Source organism: Lynx canadensis, chromosome A1 (assembly GCF_007474595.2).
Source record: "Lynx canadensis isolate LIC74 chromosome A1, mLynCan4.pri.v2, whole genome shotgun sequence".
Taxonomy (NCBI): Eukaryota; Metazoa; Chordata; class Mammalia; order Carnivora; family Felidae; genus Lynx; species Lynx canadensis.
In genome coordinates this window covers 205,151,187-205,173,409 of record NC_044303.2, presented here as the reverse complement: position 1 = coordinate 205,173,409, position 22,223 = coordinate 205,151,187, and the positions used below count along the sequence as shown (strand labels likewise).

Sequence of the window (22,223 nt, the reverse complement as noted above, 5' to 3'; positions counted from 1 at the left end):
ATATATTTCACGTTCATAAGATACTGTGGCCTGTGATACGAAGTTTTTAAAGAAGGGCAATTTATCTTCATCACCTAGCACATGGTCTGGCACATAGTAAGTGCTCAAAAAATACTTGTGGAATGGATAGTGATGCATTTCCCCAAAATAGAGACTGAGCTTGATTTTTACCTAAGGGAAAATGTGCACTTTTAAGACATGCTAAAACATAGAACTCAGATCCAATTTTTATTTCTTCCTCAGAGTACAGATTCAATTATAATAATCACTGGAAACTTATTATTTTCACCTCTAGAAGAGTCTTTTGGATGTGATAGAAAACATCTGAATTACAAATTCAGACCTTCCTCTCAAGAAAGTGCTATTAGAATTAACCAAAAAGAAAAAAATTTATTTGCTTTTTCTGTTTTTCTTGATTTGCCAATAGAATTTTTTTTCTATTCGAATAGGTGAAAAACCTTTTGAATGTCCAAATTGTCATGAAAGATTTGCTAGAAATAGCACCCTCAAATGTCACCTGACTGCGTGCCAAACTGGAGTGGGGGCAAAAAAGGGAAGAAAGAAGCTTTATGAATGTCAGGTACGTGTGGGTGTATTCTGTCCTTAGCAAAGGAGTTGGGTGTTTGAAATCATTAAAAGTGAAGGGTAGCAGAGTCTAGAGTAAAAGTATAGAGCTGGCAGTTTGGAAAGAATGACTAAAGAACATCATCCATCGTTTTGATTTTATTTATTTATTTATTTATTTAATCGTTTTGATTTTAAATTTTTTTTTTTTTTCAACGTTTATTTATTTTGGGACAGAGAGAGACAGAGCATGAACGGGGGAGGGGCAGAGAGAGAGGGAGACACAGAATCGGAAACAGGCTCCAGGCTCTGAGCCATCAGCCCAGAGCCCGACGCGGGGCTCGAACTCACAGACCGCGAGATCGTGACCTGGCTGAAGTCGGACGCTTAACCGACTGCGCCACCCAGGCGCCCCTCGTTTTGATTTTAGAAGGGAGATTAGAATAGGGTTTTTTGGGTTGTTGCCTTTTTTTTTTTTTTCCCATCAATGTCAATAAAATTATGTCCTAAATAACAGGTAACCTGAAACTATTCTTCACCGTTGAGCAAACAATAGAATTAGGGAGTGGAGCAGTGGAAGGCTCACTGGCTGTGATCAGCTCTTTTTCCATGATTAGTGTATATGTATCCCAAATAATGTAATGGTTCTAAATGCTAATGATATTATGTAGGAAATTATAATATTGGTACTTTATATCCCTTGAATTTATATGACATTTAAGCAATGAAGGCAGTATTATGTTTCCTACATTGCATCTGAGTTGTTAGCTACATCAGCTAAAAGACCAAATAAACAACATAATTATGAACTCTCTTAGGTCACATTATAAATGTCATATTCATAACATTTTTCAGAAAAATCTTCAAATTTTTCCTTAACAGAGAATAAATGCATTCATGCTTTCTTCGGCTTGAATATTAGTAGTGTTAAAACCATATGTTTGGTTATTTCAGGTCTGTAACAGTGTGTTTAACAGCTGGGACCAGTTCAAAGATCATTTGGTAATACACACTGGTGATAAACCCAACCATTGTACTTTATGTGACTTGTGGTTTATGCAAGGAAATGAATTAAGGAGGCATCTCAGTGATACTCACAATATTTCAGAGCGTCTAGTAACCGAAGAAGTTCTTTCAGTAGAAACACGTGTGCAAACTGAACCTGTGACATCAATGACTATTATAGAACAAGTTGGGAAAGTGCATGTGTTACCATTGCTTCAGGTTCAAGTGGATTCAGCACAAGTGACTGTGGAACAGGTCCATCCAGATCTGCTCCAGGACAGCCAAGTGCATGATTCACATATGAGCGAGCTTCCAGAGCAGGTTCAGGTGAGTTATCTAGAAGTGGGTCGGATTCAGACTGAAGAAGGTACTGAAGTACATGTGGAGGAGCTGCACGTTGAACGGGTAAATCAGATGCCAGTGGAAGTACAAACTGAACTTCTGGAAGCTGACTTGGAACAAGTGACCCCTGAAATCATGAACCAGGAGGAGAGCGAGACCACCCAAGCAGATGCTGCTGAAGCTGCCAGAGAAGATCATGAAGATGCTGAGGGTTTAGAGACCAAAACAACAGTGGATTCCCAAGCTGAAAGGGCAGGGAGTGAAAACAGAACACCTATGCCTGTTTTAGAGTGAAATAACAAATGAATATATTTTTAAATTAATGTGTTGGGTTTTTGAACTGATCATGGGCAGTGTGACTGTCCTTAAGCTAACAGACAAGTGGACCAAAGTTAAAGTCTTTCCTGTTGTGAACTGTTTCTATTGAAACAAACTGATTCCAATGCCCACCCCCCACACACACACACACTTAATGCCACACAGGAGGGATCTTTCCCATAAGTAATGGTAAGCTTTGAGAAGTATTATTTCTGGAAACTTAAATGGATTATATTCTTATTATATAGTTGGGTACGAATGTATCTATTTTCATTGTGATAAGGGTTCTCCCTTCTCTCTTTCCCAGGTCACGTCCTTTCTCAGATTTTTTCCATGTTGTAAAATCAAAAGTAAAATCATTAGAATACAAATTCGTGTATTCTAATGCATGTTAGAAAATTGAATATATAGGAAACACAAGGCTGCATGAAGAAAAGTACATTGTTACTGTGCAGTTAAATTTTGGCTTCTGGCTTTCTTTAGTTTGAACAAACTTCTTGTCTATACTGATAGTCACAAATGTCATCTCTGCAACGGAAACAGTGGTGGTGGCAAAATTTGTAGAATGTAAAACAAAAAACAAAAAACAAAAAAAACCCACACACACCCATGTGCCTTTTCAAAGCCAACTAAACTTCTATAAAACATCTCTGGTTCTTTCAAAGTTTGTGTTGTAAGGAGCGATGTAGGTGATGCTGTAGTACTTTGTTTTTGCTTATGATGGCAACTAGCAATTCTTTTTCTTGGTAACTTAAGGTAGGGTGAGAAATAGCATTTAATGGCAACTGAAGGGCCATTTCCGATTGGGAAAATTCATTTCTATCTGTGGTAAACTTTTTTTTTTTTTTTTTAATGAAAAGTTGCACTAATATTTTACCACCAGATGAAAAAAAGGAGCATCATTTAAAAATTAATGTATTTAAAGTAAAGTACAGAGAAAAACATGTATATAATATATCAGGCTTTGTTTTGAATGAATCTTTTTCCCCGATCCTTAACGTAAAGATCTTGTGCTATAACTTTTAAAGCCATACAAATAAGAGTGCTAAACTGTGGACTTAAAAGTAGGTGTGTAAATATTTTTAATCAGTATTACTTGGAAAATAAAATATAACAACCACATAAAATAAACCAATATGCTATTTTCTTTACCTGTTAAATATTGGGAGATATTTACATTTTTAAAGTAAAGTTTAAAATTATGTGTTCATGACTCGTTTTTCTCTTTACTAGTATAGAAGTGGTTTCGTGGTCCAAGATCTTCACTCATTTGTATTAACATGACTGATACGTGAATTAAGATATGCCGTTCTCAGTATGCACCTCTAATCCCCAAAAATCAGTTCAGAAGAACGGGAGGAGGAAGAGGTTGGCATTTGTGGTTCTTCCACGGTGGGGCACAACAGCCAATGGAATTTTTTAGGAAGAGCCTATTTTTAATACACTTTCTCCTCTTACCTAGTGTGTTTAGTTTAAAAGATCAGTTCGGCTTCTCCTTTGGTAATCCTAGTGGTTCAGTGGTATCACATTTATGACCTGTCTCAAAGGGAATGGCTTCCTACAAGTGGAGAGGTCACAGATTTAGAGAATACAGGAAGAGGAGATTCAGTTTTTATTTTAAGGTTAAAAAAGTATATGAATATTTCCAAGTCTGTTCTGTTTGGCAATTGGACACTTACACAAAGCTTACATAGGTGTTTTCTTTCTTCAAAGTCAGAAAATGATAGAATTATATTACATGGAATTTTCAATTTGCCTTAAGATATCCAGGTTCCTGAGTTAGTTATAACTTAAAAAGAAAAAAAAAAAATTCCTGACAGATAGTGGTTTCAGGTATGTAAGTTACTAGTTAGTATCTAGTGAATTTTGAATGCTGAAAATAGTTCATGATGTCCCCTTTAAGCCAAGATATGAAGCGAGGTTTATTTTTAAACATAATCTTAAAAAGGCTCTGACCACAACGTCGAGATCATGGACAAAGGCACAACAAAGTATTGAAAAGCACAACAAAATACTAAAAATTTAACATTTGAGCGTTCAGATTTGGCAAGGCCTTTCAAAACAGGTTTGAGGGTCAGATACAGTTCCTTTTACTTTTCCCAAAAGGTAGATAGGCTTTATCAGTGTATCCTGAATGCTGGTAAATTTGATTGCAGAAGGAGAGGAAAACTACCCACTGGTGGTAAACCATATGTTGATTAGGCTTTGCAGTTTGCAAAGCATTTTACATATAATAAAACAACTATGAAAACCCATGATGTGTATTTAAGAACTGAACTGAATATTTTGTTCCTCTCATTTTACTCCTAGTGGGGTTTTTAGGTCTACAGTGGCAGCTGGTCCTTAGAGTGCCAGACACTGATCAGCAAAGGAATCCCACGTGCACGGCAGAATGATAGATAGGAGAGCCTCTTCTGTCTCCCCTATTCCACCGATCTAACACACAGCAGTGCTTGGATTCTCTAACACCAACTGGGTGTCCAACAAGTCACTTTTGACAACAGCCAGAGTTAGCGTAGACTCCACAAGTTAAGTGATCAGTAGTAGTAGCACAAGACTGCCCTTGCTTCAGACGGTAGCGAAAAATGGGGTACCAAGGATACCTGCACTTCTGCCCTGCTGACTACAAATCAGGGGTCCCCGCCCCCTTATCAGGTTCAATACACTAGAACAACTCAGTACTGAGCAAGGCACCACACTTCTGAGTATAGTTTTATCATAAAGGATACAACCCAGGGGCTCCTGGCTGGCTCAGCTGATTAAGAGTATGTGTGCGACTCTTGATCTCTGAGTTGTAAGTTTGAGCCCCACGTTGGGTGTAGAGATTACTTAAAATCTCTTAAAAAAGAAAAAAGGAGGGCGGGGGGGGGGGAATCCAGGAACAGCCAAATGGTTGCAAAGGGCAAAGGGGGTTGGGGGAGTGGAGTGGGTAGAGCTTCCAGGCCCTCCTGGTGCTCCACCCTCCCTGCACATGGATGTGTTCACCAACCTGGGAGCTCTCATAACCCCTTAATCTTTTTCTTTACTAAGGTTTCATTACCTAGATGTGATTAAATCATTAGCCCTTGATTACTGAATTCCCTGTCCAGCCCTTCCATCCTGGATATCTTGGGGTGTGGCTGGTAGTTCTAGCCCTCTAATCATGTGGTTAGTTCCTCTGGCGACCACTGCCAAGATCACCTCGTTAGCATAAACTCAGGGATGAGCAAAAGGGAGCTTATGATAAAAGACATCAGGAAATTCCAAGGGTTTTAAGAGCTCTGTGCCAAGAACCAGGGTCAAAGACTGGATACATACTTTTTATTATACCACACCAATCTGAGATTCAAAGGAACACTAAACAGAACTCGAATACATGTAAAACCCAGAGGTTTTTTGAATATGTACAAAAAGAGAAGGTTCTTATAGTCTTACTAGTTTAAAAATGCTACCATCCCCATACACTATTGAAAGTAGGAATATTTTCATGGAAATGTAAATGCTTCTGTTTCTGCTACATTCAACTTGGAATTAAAGATTTCAAGATTGAAAGGGTTTTTGAAGGTATAGACTACCCACTTGATAATTGGAATAAGCCAACAGTACTGAGGCCTAAATATAGATAAAAGTCTACACCAGAATATCAAGTGCATCTTAATGAACATCTTCAATTTAGCATGGGTTGTTTTATTTTTTATTAAAATTTTTTTTAACGTTTATTTATTATTGAGAGACACAGAGCATGAGCAGGGGAGGGGTCGAGAGAGGGGGAGACACAGAATCTGAAGCAGGCTCCAGGCCCTGAGCTGTCAGCACAGAGCCCGACATGGGGCTCGAACCCACAAACTGAGATCATGACCTGAGCCGAAGTCGGTTGCCTAGCCAACTGAGCCACCCAGGCACTCCTAGCATGGGTTGTTTTAAACACATGATCAGATGACCATTAAGGTGTTCACGTGGAAATAATGTTTTATAACTACGTCATGCAAAATTAAAAGGAAATGCCTGACCCTAAAAGTTTAGCCTGATTCTGTTGGAGAAAATAGCTTTGCTTTCATTAGGTTAACACTGTTGGCTGCATCAGGAGAGGGGAGAACCTAAGCTCAATGTTTATCAGATATAATGTTCTGAGCTGTGCTATGGCTCTTACAGAATTTGTCATAAGAGATCTAAATGAGAAGCAGCAGGAATTAAAACTATTAAACCCTCACCACCAACAACAATCAATAGGATCCTCTGTAGTTAACTGGAGGCCCAGAAGTGTATTGCTTTAAAATGGTAAATGCAGAGGCTGTCATTATAAATGTATTCTGACCTTATGGGGATATCTTAAAACTACTCTGTGTTGTATAAACATTGCTTCGTTAATCCTGTTGACGCGGTAAATAGGAAGGCAGGCTGTGAATGCAGTGTTTTCTTCTTCTCACCTTTCCTAAAACCTAATATCACACATAATTATTCACCCACCTTGTTGGGCATTGCACCAAAATATAGGCCAGGATAGAAAAATCTTGTAACCTAAAAGCATCATTTATGAATCACTTAGTATATGTCAAACACTTAATCATCTCAATGACTTCATGAGGTAAATATAAATGTAGGAAATTAAGAGAAGGAGGAGATGAGAAACAGCTGGTAAAGAATGGAGCCAGTATTTGAAACCAAGGAAATTGACTCCATAGGCACAGTCTTGATCACTAAAATACAGTTACCTTTGTATGAGATCTCTTTGTGGTTGACAACATGGGATTGCACAGAGCAAAAGCTAAATATCCATTTTCTTTTTGGAATCCACATCAGCCCTTGATAGGTTTTGGGGTGGAGGGAGCAGGAGATCAGAAAAGCTGGCAAGATACGTGCAGCAAGTTGTCTTTTTTTTTTTTATTTTTTTTATATTTTATTTATTTTTGATAGAGACAGAACACAAGTGGGGGAGGGGCAGAGAGAGAGAGAGAGAGGGAGACACAGAATCCGAAGCAGGCTCCAAGCTCTGAGCTGTCAGCACAGAGCCCGACGCAGGACTCGAACTCACAAACTGCGAGATCATGACCTAAGCCGAAGTGGAATGCCCAACCGACTGAGCCACGCAGGCGCCCTGCGAATTGTCTTTTGATGTCTCCTTGCTGACTCCTTGCCCTGAGACCATACTGTCTAGGTAATTGTTCTCCAACTTACTGTGCGTCAGAATCTTGCTAAAACACACATTGATAGATCCCACACCTGGAGTTGCGGATTCAGTTGGTCTGGGTTAGGGCCCAAGAAATTGCATGTCTAACAAGTTCCTGGGTACTACTAATACCCTCAGTCCTGGAACCACCATCAGTTGAACAGCAGACATAGGACACTTCAAGAAAGCACAGATGAGTAGCCAGTGGAATGGACCTTTTTGACAGTCTTTTTTTTATGGTGTAGTCAGGTGCTACTCTAAAAATATCCTGTTAACTATTGTTCATGTTTATCATTCATGTAATGGACTGGACTAAGGCAGTTGTCTTAGGTTTTATAATTTCAAGCAAGAACATTGTGCTTATTTTCAATAAATCGTTGCTTTTCTGTTTCTAAAGTGAAAATGCCACAAAGACAAGAAATGTTAGAGAATAATAAGAAATTAAAAGCCAGAAAGTCAGAATAATGGACTAGGAATACTTTGCTTCTTCTGGGTAACTCAAATACACTTTAGACACGAAATCTTAGCTAATATCTGTTGAGAAGTAAATGCCAATATATGAATTCACTTAAGAGAATAGCTGATCATTAGCTGTGGTTTTGCGGTCTGGTAAACTGCCTATATGAGGACAGAAACTGTCCTGTAAAATAATAGTTATCTATTAGACACAGCTAGGAAACACTATGGAGGGAATACTATGGGTTCAGAACCCTGGCCCAATTAAAATGGGGCTTATTTAAAACTAAAGACTCAAAGGTAATGGTTCAAATTTGATTTTTATAAATTTTCATAAAAAATAATTTTGCTCAAGTATCAATGGGCCCGGGGCTCTTAAACTATTCTTCCTTGCCCAATAGTAAGTAATACCCAAGTGCCAATTATAAGAACATATTACACTAATTGTTGTATGTGGTTACACGGTCAAGAAAAGTGTGGAGTAAAATTGCTACAACCATGAGAATCTCAGCGACTCAAATTTCATGGTGAAAATTACATTTTAATGAAAATTTCTCAAGATCACAGTTTTTTTTTCTTTCTTTTTCTTCCCTATTTGTTGTATTTTACCTATGGAAGAAAGTTCAATATTGAACATTAGACTAAATGACGAGGCAGGAAGATCTCAAGTGAATTAAATAAAGTACCAAGAATATCGATAGAATTTAAGCTGACTGGCAGAGGCAGGGGCAGTGGCCCCTCATTCAGCCACTGAAATTTGTGACCTCTTTCTTTTTTCATTTTGTTATTAATATTAAATTACACCTATACAAGTAAAAGATTCACATATTTTAGGAAATAAGAAAGTAAAAAAATCTACTCTAAGACCCATTAACCAGAAATAACTGTTGTTAACATTACATGAATATATGAATATCTATCTCTACACACACACACACACACACACACACACACACACACGTGAGAGCAAGAGAGAGAGAGAGAGAGAAGGAAAAGGAGAAGAAGAAAAAGAAGAAGGAAAAGGAAGAGGAGAGAGGGAGATGCAGAGAGGACTTTTTAAAGCAGGATTACCATGCTAGTTTTAATTCTTTCAGTTTTATTTTGCTTAATTTAACAAATAAGCAGAATAAAATGGTAAAGCTCAGAAAAATCTTTATTGCAAGAAATATTAGTTCCTTTTTTAAAAATTTTTTTTAATGTTTATTTTTGAGACAGAGAGAGACAGAGCATGAACAGGGGAGGGTCAGAGAGAGGGAGACACAGAATCTGAAACAGGCCCCAGGCTCTGAGCTGTCAGCACAGAGCCTGACGCGGGGCTCGAACGCACGGACCGTGAGCTCATGACCTGAGCCAAAGTCGGCCACTTAACCGACTGAGCCACCCAGGCGCCCCAAGAAATATTAGTTCTTAAAAGATTCTTATAAAGTTAAGGACAAAGGATTTCAATAAATACTGATTGTGATTCATTTTTAAACTGTCAATTGACCCCCTGCTGTGAAATGATGAAATTGGCATTCTCATGCTTCCACCTTGTGATCTTGTTGTATTTGCACTGACAAGGCTTATAAAATCAGTGTGCAGGTTCAACAGCTAATCAATTACAGCCAAGAGAGAATTCGTGAAATATCAGATCTGAAGAAATTACCAGAGTGTAAAAGAAGTTAAACAGAAGGTAAAAATCTGGAAAACATGAAAAAGGACATGAGATAGAATGAGCTCTGACATACATAATGTCCAACTCGAAATCCTAAAAGAAAGGTAAAACATGGGAGAGGAGTCATATTCAAAGAGATTGGGAATTTTTCTGAATTGTGGAAAGACATGAATTATCAGATTTAGGTAGCACACAGATCCTAAACAGGATAAAGACATTTTTTTTTCTGGAACCACATATGCCTTTTGAGTTGCAGATCCAGCTCTACAGCGCTATGCAGTCTTAGAAAAGTTTTGTTTTATCTCCTCTCCCAAGATTTGTCAAATATCCCTATCAGAGGAAAGGAGGAAGGAGAGTAGGAATAGTCCAACCCCAGGAATAGCCCAGGTTCACATTCAGCAGGGATGCAGTGTACCAGGTAACAATATCCAGAAAATGAGTAGAATGTCCCCATACGCCCTAGAATAGTACCAAATGTGGAACGATCCCTCAGAACTTGAAATAGCAAAAGTAGCTACCACTTATTAAGCAGTTATTAGAAGAAGCGCTGACCTGCTTGGGGCCCCAACTACTTAGAGATTGTGATGAAAGGAGCATACTTTAAACACTTTCAGTGGGGGATCCTCCCGCCAACCACTCCAAGCCCATGGACTCCAGGTTAAGACAACCTAGTTAAACTGTTAGCCAGTAACTTTATCTCATTAATTCTCACAATTCCCAGAGGACAGATGAAAAAATTGAGGTTAGAAGATGCTTGCAACTAAAGAGTTCATACAGCTAATGAGTGGCAGAGCTGGGAGTCAAGGTGTAACTTTATGACTCAAAGGTCTAAACTTTTAGCCACTGCCAGGAGGCTCTCAAAGCACAGAACAAGTACCTCCTGGGTTAGAATCATCCAGGACTACTTTCTGCCAACACAACGGAGCAGGGTTTAGAAAACCGAGACTAAATGGACTTTATAGGCTTTTTCTTTTGGAAAGTAATATTTTTCTGACATTAACATATTTTTTTCTGACATATACGTCCATTGTAGAAAAAAGAAAAAATGCTGAAAATATTAAGGTTATTTAATCCACCTGTAATTCCACCAGTTCACAAAAAACATTACCAATATCTAATGTATTTCCTTCTACTCAAACATATCACAAATTTGTATCATTCTGCTTTGTAACTTTTGCTTTCACTTAATATGTTGAAAATATTTCCCCATACTCTTCAAAACAACAATTTTTAACTTCTATATGCTGTTACATTGTAATCAACCTACTGAATGGCCCTTTCTAGGAGAAAACAACACTTCTTTCAAGTGGAGGGAACTGAATGAACAGTCAGTCCTATATGACTGGGGTCCCAGGACTTTCAAGGGAAAGGAAAGCGTGAAGGAACAGTTCTGATTTGAAAGGGAGTAGACCCCAGCAGAATAGCTGCAGGAGAAATAGGGGTGCAGGAGGCTTCTGGAATGGAATCTGGCCAATGGACTTTAGAAGTCGTCTCTGATGCTGAAGTTTTCCTTTTCTGTGATAGCCTCAGGTCTTCAGTAACCTTCCAAGCCACTAGAATCTAGTATCTACGATACTCCATGGGGGCATGATGCAAGGGTCTATGAGAGAGTCCATGTTCGGTTGTGAGTTTGAAGTTCTTGGCTTCCAGGCAGTTTCCTTATGAACTCCTATCCTGTGTATTGTCATGTTATAGGATTCAAGGAGTATTTTATATGACATTTTTAAACATGTAAACTCTTACCCTGCTTTAGAAAGAAAACAAGGGGCACCTGGCTGGCTCATTCAGTGGAGCATGTGACTTTTGATCTCCGAGTTCTGGGTTCCAGACCACAGATTACTTAAAAATAAAATCTTTCAAAAAAGAAAGAAAGAAAACAAACTGATGGCATGTGCTATCTTAGAGACTGCTCTTTGATAAGTTTATTTTTGAGAGAGAACGAGAGTGTGAGTGCATATGAGTTGGGGAGGGGCAGAGAGAGAGGAAGAGAGAGAATCGCAAGCAGGCTCCACACTCAGCACGGAGCCCAATGCCGGGCTGGAACTCACAAATGGGGAGATCATGACCTGAGCCAAAATCAGGAGTTGGATGCTTAACCAACTAAGCCATCCAACTAAAGACTGCTCTTAAAAGAAAAAAAAAATGCCTCTTATCTTTTAAGGAAAGCGCCTCCCTTTAAAGACAAACCTTTCTCACAGAGAACTTTTATCCTGTAAAGTAGATAACCACTCTCATCAAACAAGGAAGCGAACATTCCAGGTTGTTTTGGTTTCTCGCCAATCTCAGTGGCCATTCCCTGGAGCTGTCCAAGGTTTTATTTCTTCCTCTTCCTGTTCCTGGCCCCTTCAATCACACAAAGAGGCATCAGCGTGAGGAAGAAAAAGCACTGACTCTGGAGTCAGACTGCCTAGGTTTGAATTCCAGCACCAGCACTGGACAGCTGAGCAGTCAAATAACCTTTCTGAGCTGTTTCCTCATCTGTCCAAAGAGATGGTAATAATACCTAAAATAAGGTTATTGTGAGGATTTAATCAGTTACTCTTTTGAAAATATTTATAATAAGGCCTGGCAAATAGCAAAACAAGGAATTTTTGGGTTCCCTAATTTCTACCATAAATAGATTTAAAACTCACTCATCTACACTTTTGCTTTCATAAATATTGCCCTGGCAATCAGGAAGACAGAATCTGGGAGCATGAGGAGGTGGAAAGAGTGCTTGCTGAGCTGTGACTTAGGGTGCTGGTCTTGGCTTTGCCATTAACCAAGCTGTGTGATCCTTGTTAACTGACCTCTCTGATCTCACTTTCCTCCTCTGTAAAATGAAGGACTTGAACTTCAGTGGATAACCTCTAGTTATCCTACGGGTTTTGCTAGTCTGTGAATCGCATTCTCCGCTCAACACTCAATTCAGTGACTTGGCTTCCTTGTTTGTAAACTGTACAAATATTTGGCACCTGCCATTAGCCGGAGGGTTATAGCTGGGGAGTAGGCAAGAGATTAGGGACTCACAGTCTAAATGACACCATAGGAACTGGATATATTGTATGGGAGGGATCCGGGCAGAGGGTGGCATTAGCACTTCTTTCTGCAGAGCCTAAACCCTGCCAGACTCACCCGAAGGAGCTGTCACGGTGGGTTTGCTGGAAACCCCGTTCTGTTGGTAAGCTTGCTGGGTCCCGGTCTACCAAGGACACGGGAAACCTTTGATCAAGAAGCTCGAGAGGCTCAGTACGAGGCGTGAGCGGACGAGAGCTGTGTCAACCCTCTTTTGGCTGTGTCGCCGGTTCTCATCCATCCCGTAGGAGGGACTCTCTCTGTGAGAGGGCCAAATCCCCCCCCCTCCTCCAGTGTCTGCGATGGGTGTCCCCGCGCCGCGCACCCCCCTCCCTCCAGCCCCTCCTTCCTGGCTGCCATAGAAACCGGCCTACGAGGTCCGGGCCCGAGTCCCGGAGCCTGACCGGCCCCTGGCCCCCTCCCCCGGGCCAGCCCCCAGCTCCCTATTGGTCCTCCGGGGAAACGCTGCGGGGCGCCTCTGTCCCCGCTGCAGAGCCCGGGCCGGGGCCAGCGGGCGGGGTTTGCCGGGGCCGCTTCGGTCAGGTCCGCGGTCCCTGACAGCTCAGGGAGCCTCCCGCGCGGCCGCGGCGCCCGCCACCCACGCACCTCCCGCGCCGCGCCCGCTTCAGCTCCAACCGCCCCCAGCTCCTGGCCCCGCGCAGCCGAGTCCGCGAGCCGGGCTCGCCACGAAGGTAAGCGAGGGCCGCGGGGCTCGCAGCCAGCACCTCCACCCCTCCCGCCCCTCCTCCCCCAGGCTGCTGACCTGGTGGCGGGGGGCGGGGGGGTGGCTGCGAGCAGCGCCCGTCCCCGGCAAGCCGAGGGGGAAAAGGGGGCACGGCTCCCGGAGGGGCGAGGGCGCGAGCTGGGCGCGGGAGAAGGGCAGGCGCTCCCGGGGGCGAGCGCGAGCAGAGGGCGTTGTAGCCGGAGGCGCAGGCGAGCCGGTGCCCGTGCAGTGTGCGGCGCCCCTGGGTCTGCGCGCGCGTGTGTCCCCGCGTCCCGGCACCGTGCGGGCCCCCGCGTCGGAGTGCGCGCCCGCACGGGAGCCCGGGAGGGCGGTTTCGCGCCCGGCCCGGCGCGCACCTGGCGCGGGGACCCGAGCCCCAGGACGTGAGCCCAGGTGGGGACCTGCGTGACCCGGACTGGCAGAGAGGGCGCTGACAGCGAACGGCTGTGGCCCACCACACCCCACACCACGACGCTCCCTAAAGAATCGTGGTTTTTTAAAGACTGTACGAGTAAGGAGGAACCTCGTCTCTTCCCGGATGTCCCTTCGGGAGTATTAGGAGCTCCAGGATGACCAGGAAAGAATGGCAACGGGGTCTGTAAAATGACATTTCTGATCAGCTTTTGTGTTCCCGACATAACACCTGGGCAGATGGAGAGGTCAAAGTAACAGATAAAGGTGCTCTTGGGGCAGCAAAGATTCAGCCTTCCGCATTTTTTCCTTCCCTTCCTTCCCTCCCTCTTCTTTCCTCCCTCCTTGCCTCTCCTCCCCCTACCCCCTACCCCCGTTTCACCCCCCCACCCGCGTTTTCGTCCTCCAGAGTTTAGTAGACAAGAGGGTTCTCTGTTAGACCCACCCTCCTCCACCCCACTTCTCATCCCGTTTCAAAATGGGAGCAAATGAACCACATTCTAAGCTCTTACTCGTGCAATTCAGACAAGTTTGGAAATTAAACAAATCGCGTTTGCACTCGAGTCCGCGGGAATCCAAAAGGGAAACAAACAAAACCAGACCGAAAAATCTATTCCAAGTTAAGTCAAGATTTCAACGCGGGATCTAAAAGGAGTATTTGTGTATGGCAATACGTTGTGTGTGTGTGTTTTAATGTTTGAAAAATATGTATCACTCAAGCTTGCATCATCAGTATTCAATGTGATTCACAGAAGCGCTTCAAAAGATGGTTTCTGTTAGTGTTGCAAAAAGCACTTCTAATTTTGGTTGCCATGGTAACCGAAGAAGTTGCCCCGCGCCGTTGATGCGCAGCCTGGCTGGAACCAGGAACTGTTCGTGAGATCTCCTCACGTCCCCTCATGTCACCATGGTAATAATAAATGAGCTTATAAGATACTTGTTTCTTTTCCTTAAAATACTAAAGCCCAAGCATGTTGTTTTCAAATTGTATCTTTCCGGAGTTTGCAATTTGTGACACAGACCTTCCTTCTTAGACAACTGAGTGTAAACACTACCCTCCAGCCCATCAGCCCCCTTGGCCCAGCTCTCTTCCCACAGCTGCTGCAATAAGGGGGGGAAGCATGAAGGAGGAGTGTCTGGTGTTAAAGGAATCCCGGCCTTGCACCACATCTCCCTCCCCATTTAGCGTTTTATAATTTGGAGTCCTAATCAGCTCTCTAATTAGGAGATGGGGAATGTGGGTGGGGGTCCCAGAAAGAGGTGAATGGAGGAAAAGCTAAGTCCTGCTCTCCATGGACTCCTGTTTTGTGCGCTGTTGAATTTGCCTCATGGGTTTATTTTTGGCTTGACCACTGTTAAGTGGTGAGCTTGGAAAAACCTTTAGAGAGGCCTTCTTCTGTGTTAGGAAAAAAATGTGGATTGGATATTTAGTTTGAGGTGTGTGTTTTTTTCTAGTAACTACATTGCATTTAAAATAAAGGCAGGTTTGTATGAAATCTAAATTTCCCAGTAATAACTACATGTAGGCCATAGAGCCCTCTATGCTCTTGATTTAGCCTGAGGTTTTCAATTAAGATAGATTAATTTGGGGGAAGCAGTAGCATCATTCAGATACTTTTCAGTAGCAAATGTTGGTGTCTTCAAAGAACTATAATCCTTTATACAGTACATCCACAATTCCTGAGCAGTGAATCCTATAAAATCAATTTTGTACATTGATGGCACATGATTGGGAAATTTGGAAGCCCCTAGACTTACAGTTTTAAAAGAAGAAAAAAAAATACTTCGTCTTAGTAGGTTAATGTTCATAGCCAAATACGTAGTTTCATTTTGAAGAATTTAAAAATTAAAATATAACGTGAAACCCACCTTCATTTTTTGAGTCTCATTATGGTGTTTCTCTAAGGACTAAAAAAACCTCAATTCATTGGCTGATTTTCTTTCGGTTGCTGAAAGGACCAGCTGTTTACAAAACTAGTCTCATTCTATTGTTGCCATCTCCTGTTATCATTCTTTAAAAAGTTTTTGTGGTGGGGCGCCTGGGTGGCGCAGTCGGTTAAGCGTCGGATTTCAGCCAGGTCACGATCTCGCGGTCCGTGAGTTTGAGCCCCGCGTCAGGCTCTGGGCTGATGGCTCAGAGCCTGGAGCCTGTTTCCGATTCTGTGTCTCCCTCTCTCTCTGCCTCTCCCCCATTCATTCTCTGTCTCTCTCTGTCCCAAAAATAAATAAACGTTGAAAACAAAAAATAAAAAAATAAAAAGTTTTTGTGGAGAAAATAATTGTTTTTTACTTGCTTAATTTTTAAGAACCTCTGGCTCTTTCTTATCAAATATTCTAATGGCTCTGTAAAACACCTCTCCTTGGTATTTTCTATACAATGAAATGCATCAGACAGTCCTTAGATCCTTCTACGCCCCCCAACCCTCACCCAGCTCTTCAAAATGGAGCCCCAGTCTGAACCAGTTCTTTCCTAGTCCTGACATACACCAGCATTCTGAGATTTCCCTTCACTTCCTCTTTGTCCCCATTCTCTGTTCTCTGGTTTTCCTCTGTGTTAGTTTACTGCTTCATTTTCTGAAGCACCCACTTTGGTAGCTTCTTAAGAAAGAGTTATGGGAAATAAAATTTTGAGACCTTACATGTCTGAAAATGTCCTTATTTTACTCTTGCACTTAATTGATGGTTTGCTTGGGTGTAGGATTGACTTGAAATTAATTCCTGCCAATTTTGGAAGGTATCAGTTAATTGTTTTCAGCTTTCAATGTTGCTGAAAGTTCAATGCTATTCTGATTCTTGATTCTTGTCATGATATCTATTTTTTTTCTGTCTGGAACCTTGTAGGATTCTCTCATTGTTTTGTGAAGTTTCACTAAATATGAACTTGCTTTCTACAGATTATGTTCATCTACCTACTGGTCCTGAGGAACTTGTATCCTGCTCTTCTGGGGAATTAATGATATAGACATACTTGGAAAATCATTCCATTTTATTGGTTACTTTTCATTGTCACATATTGATTATTCTTGATTGCATCAACTCAAGATATTTAGTTTTGAATACTTGGTTGCTGCTCTTTGGAATCATGCATGCTGCCAGACCATCCTGCATTCCATTTCTGTTTTCTTACCACTTTTTGTCTTTTAACAATGATCAGTGCTCTCATTCGTTAGGGTCATACCCTTAGCTCTACAAATAGTTTTTATATTCTTTGTGTATTTGCTTTATGGGACATGTTGGTTTTACAATTAAATTAGAGCACAGCGACAGTACATTTGCTGTGGACTAATCAATGATGTGATGGCCAAGTCTAAAATAATGAGGCATCCTCCATGCCAACCATTGGTGACCTGCAAGGTAAATATTTCTCTAGAATGTAGACTTGTTCACCCTCTTGTTTTGCATGTGAGGCAACAAATCCAGAGATATTAAGTGTGCGGTCATTTCTCCGGAGTCCCTTTTATTTATTTATTTATTTTAGGGTCAACAATGCATTTTATTATACATCTTAGATTTGTACATTTCACATATGCTTTTAAAGCTTCAATTAACAGACAATATAAAACATATATATATATATATATATATATATATATATATATATATATGTAGCAGTGGTTCTCAGGCACAGAATGTAGGAGGAGACTGGAGCATGTTTTTCCCCTTAACACAGAGTGAATATTCTGAACCAAAATAGTGAAATGTTTCCATCTGACCTAGCTGCCTTTTTGATTGAATTTTATTACACTGAACTGCTTTAGTAGGCACGATGTTGCTAACAGGAAACAATGAGACTCAAATTTGTAACCTATATTTTCTTGAAGTAAGACCTAAATGATTACTTTTCTCCCGATAGAGTTCCAGGATCATCCCGTGAAAATAATATTGCCCCTAACATATCTGGAACATCAGCCTCAGAACCACTGCCCATGGTTATTCAACGTCTTCAGGCCTCACAGGATGAGATAATGGTATGATGGATTTCTTCTCAGTGTTTCTGGAAGGTGCTTTCCTCATATCATAAGCGTCCTCATCATGTTCCCTGTGGCTGGCCAAATAGTACTCTATGACTGTCCCATACACACTGTAGCCCGACTGCTTGTACATGTTGACTGCAACTTGGTTAGATACTCTTACAAAGAGATCAACAAAAAATCCACCTTTTCTTTCTGAAGTCTCCTCTAATAACTCCATAAGTTTAGCAGCCAAACCAAGGCGTCGAAATTCTGGGGGGGGGGGACAGAGAGAGCCGTGACATGCCCATGCCATTCTTCCTTCCCTAGCTTCGGAGCCTTCTGCTTTACCTGTGATCTAACCTGTTAACTCTCCACCAGGTGTCTCTGCAATGATGAAATACCCTGGCCAGTGGGCGAGGTACTGTAAGTAAAAAGGAATCCGTTACATTTCTGTAGGTGGATCCAAGTTAATGTTGTCAAAGCAGAACAGGTCGTTGCACGTGAAGGCCCAGAGTGTGGTCATCGGCCGCCTCCTGGGCCAGCTCGCCGGGATCCCCACCTGCCCTGCCTGAAGTCGTTCTGCCCTGACTCCCTTTTAAACACTCATTCTTTTACCCAGCCTCCTCTCTCCTTGGTTACTTTGTCATATATTCTTTTTTCATTTTTAAAGTTTACCTATATATCTTGAGAGAGAGAAAGAGGTAGAGGGAGGGAGGGGCAGAGAGAGAAGGAGAGAGAGAGAACCCCAAGCAGGCTGTGCACCGTGAGCACGGAGCCCTTATGTGGGGCTCAAACCCACCAACCATGAGATCATGACCTGAACCAAAATCAAGAGTCAGAGGCTTAGCTCATTGAGCAAACCAGGCTCTCCTCTGTTCCTTTCTTTAAACCTTTTTTCTTTATTATAAAGAAATAATCTACTTCTTTGTTATAAACTATGTATTATAAAACAATATATATTCCACAGGTAGCAAGAAATAGTGGTTAAGTCTTATTTAGTTTTAAAAATAAATTTTATAGTTAACATACAGTGTAATATTAGTTTCAGGGGTACAGTATAGTGATTCAGTAATTCTGTGCGTTACCTAGTGCTCACCACAAGTGCTCTCTCTAATCTCCATCACCTATTTCACCCATCCCCCTGCCCACCTCCCCTCTGGTAACCATCAGTTTGTTCTCTATGCCAAGGCTGTTTCCTGGTTTCTCTCTCTCTCTTTTCTTTGCTCATTTGTTTCCTAAATTCTACATGAGTGAAATCATATGGTATTTGTCTTTCTCTGACTGACTTACTTCACTTAGCAGTATATTATCTAGCTCTATCCATGTCATTGCAAATGACAAGATTTCGTTCTTTTTATGGTTGAATAATATTCCATTGTATATACATATGCCATTTCTTTATCCATTCATCTATTGATGGACACTTGAGCTGCTTCCATAATTCGGCTATTGTAAATAATGCTGCTACAAACATACAGGAGCATGTATCCCTTTGAATTAATGTTTTTGTATTTTTGGCATAAACACCCAGTAGGGTGATTTCTGGACTGTAGAGTAGTTCTATTTTTAACTTCTTGAAGAACCTTCATACTGTTTTCCACAGTGGTTGTACTGGTTTGCATTCCCACCAACAGTACATGAGGGTTCCTTTTTCTCCACATCCTCACCCACACGTGTTGTTTCTTGTGTTTTACTTTAGCCATTCTGACAGGTGTGAGGTGATATCTCATTGTAGTTTTGATTTGCATTTCCCTGATGATGAGTGATGCTGAGCATCTTTTCATGTGTTTGTTGGCTATCTGGATGTCTTCTTTGGAGAAACGCCTATTCATGTCTTCTGTCCATTTTTTAATCAGATTATTTGTGTTTTTTTAATTTTTTTTTTAACGTTTATTTATTTTTGAGACAGAGAGAGACAGAGCATGAACGGGGGAGGGTCAGAGAGAGAGGGAGACACAGAATCGGAAGCAGGCTCCAGGCTCTGAGCCATCAGCACAGAGCCTGATGCGGGGCTCAAACTCACGGACCGTGAGATCGTGACCTGAGCTGAAGTCGGACGCTTAACCGACTGAGCCACCCAGGCGCCCCTATTTGTGTTTTTTTGAGTTGTATAAGTTCTTTATATATTTTGGGTATTAACCCCTTATTGAACGTGTCATATGCAAGTATCTTTTCCCATTCAGTGAGTTACCTTTTAGTTTTGTTGATTATTTCCTTCACTGTGTAGACGCTCTTTATTTTGATGTAGTCCTAATAGTTATACATTTGCATAGGGGTTAAGTCTTAATTCTGGAAATAGCTTTGCTGCATTTGAATCCTGGCTCTGTGACTTACTTACTATAAATGTGACCTTGGGCACATAGTTTGATCTCTTTGTGCCTCCCTTTTTTGGGCATAATAACAGCAGGTACCTTCTAGGATTGTTGTAAGACTTAAATGAGTTGGCTCATGTAAAGCTCTTAGAATGGTGCCCGGCACAAAATAAATGTCATTGTTGCTAGTATTATTGTCAAAAATACAGAAATAAATGTTAAAATGAAAGAAATAATCATGTATAAATCTCTCTCTAATCCTGTGTATAATCCCAGCTAGAGAGATTATCATGGTTAACATTTCAGAGGGTTGTTTTTGGTAGTTAAAAACGAAAAAAAAAATTGAGATACCATACATACAATTTTATTTGTTGCTCTTTTCATTTATCTTTATGTTTTGAGCTTTTTGCCTTGTTGTTGGATAGTCAGTATTCTCTGTATGACATATTTGTTTTCTTTTCTGTATTGATCCTAACACAGAGCCTTACAAATTAGGCCCTCAATAAGTACTAATTGTCTGGGAAGCCAGCCCTTTCTTCTGGACCCTTTGGGCTTGGGGCACGTATAAAGAGAGTTCCTCCCATCATGAATTTGAGAAGTCCCCCTGCAACTAAGACAGGTCTTATCTTTTCCTACGCAATAAAAGCATTCTGGAGATGGCACCTGAAAAGTGTGGATTCAGCCGAATGAGGGAATACTCGTGTGAAAATATGATGGAGGAGTAGGGGGTGGCATGGACAAGAACCTGAATGGAAGTAGCGAGGCATGACTCAGTAGGGCCACCGAGCTGGGAGGTGTGGATCTTGGCACATGCACAGCAAAGGCCAAGAGAAATGGCCTGATGTTTTGGTTTTTCCTCGCAGCCTCAGTGATTAGTTGAGGCTAGGAAGCCAGTGAGAAAGCTTCTGTGTATAGACACTTCCAGAAGTCCGGCCTGCTTTGATCTCCCCCATCTCCTTCTGAGAGGTCTGACCCAGTTTGGCTCTTCCACAGTACGTGACAGTCGCCTGCCTGCTTTCCTCACACAGGACACGTGTGGCCAGAAACAGTCACTTAGCAACTCTTTCACGGTTTTGGAATTAAACCTTGAGCAGCCCCAGTGAGGATTCGTGTCTCCTCAGAGCACTGCATGTAGCATGGAGGCAAATTTGTGTTGGCGTTTTTGTGTTCTGTCATGTTGCACATGCCAGAGAGTTACTATATCCCAGGAAGCAAAGATGTTATTCAGAAGAGTGTGGACTGGGTGGCTGGCTGTGGCCGGAGACATTTAACAGTTCATTTAGAGGAGTACTTCTGTCTTGCTTAAACTCAGGCTTCCTTAAGAATCACCCCTTCTGGGGGCACTTGGGTGGCTCAGTCAGTTAAGTGTCGACTTCAGCTCAGGTCATGATCTCGCAGTTCGTGGGTTTGAGCCCCGCGTTGGGCTCTGTGCTGACAGCTCAGAGCCTGGAGCCTACTTCAGATTCTGGGTGTCTGTCTCTCTCTCTCTCTGCCTTCCTCCACTTGCACTTTGTCTCTCTCACTCTCTGTCTAAAAAATAAATAAACATTAAAAAAATTAAAAAAAAAAGAATCACTCTGTGTAGCACATAACACCCACGTGAGAACCATTCTGTGTGGTCTGGTGGCTGCTGTCTGCCAAGGAAAGTCAAAAAGATTTACCAAAGCTCTAAAACAATTGCATTGGTTAATATCTATAGAAAACAGGGCATGACACTTTCAAAGGTTACTATATAGCAATGCTAAGTAAGGATGCTCTTGGCTTAAACCTGTTTGTGACACTGCTAGAATATTCAGTGAGTTGCAGATCAGTGACTTAAAATTCTTTTGTTCGAGATTTTGTGCAAAATGCTAGATTATTTTGTGAACGTTGCCCATGGAGACAACGATTCAAATACAGACTATTAGTTCCATTCTTGGTTAACAAAATACACTCTGATCATACTTATTGAATCATGAGGATTCCTTTTAAAGCCTTTAAACTTGGGGTGCCTAGATGGCTCAGCCGGTTAAGCATCTGACTCATGATTTCAGCTCAGGTCATGATCTCACGGTTTGTGAAATTGAGCTCCGCATCAGACTCTGTGCTACAGTGTGGAGCCTGCTTGGGGTTCTCTCCCCGCTTCCCCCCCAGCTCATGCACTCACACACACTCTCTCTCAAACTAAATAAATATTTAAAAAATAATAAAGCCTTTTAAACTTTTCTGAGCTTTTTGTTTAGACAAATACTCCTCGGACATAATCAACTCCAGGCTCTGAGCAGTCAGCACAGAGCCCGATGTG

The 22,223-nt window shown here is 41.6% G+C and overlaps 1 protein-coding gene and 1 pseudogene across 7 annotated transcripts in view; one reads left to right on the top strand and one right to left on the bottom strand.

Moving 5' to 3' along the window:
• ZNF131 (zinc finger protein 131) overlaps positions 1–3,442 on the top strand; it is a 31,080-nt gene extending 27,638 nt beyond the window's left edge. For all 7 annotated transcript variants that reach the window (XM_030330398.2, XM_030330404.1, XM_030330363.2 and 4 more), the window contains 2 exons: positions 450–580; positions 1,519–3,442. In XM_030330398.2, the coding sequence (XP_030186258.1) occupies positions 450–580; positions 1,519–2,205 (818 nt within the window). In that variant the 3' untranslated portion in view covers positions 2,206–3,442. The remainder of the gene's footprint in view (positions 1–449; positions 581–1,518) is intronic.
• A 14,160-nt stretch (positions 3,443–17,602) lies between these two features.
• Positions 17,603–18,150, bottom strand: LOC115524019 (annotated as a pseudogene).
• Positions 18,151–22,223: the final 4,073 nt, after the last annotated feature.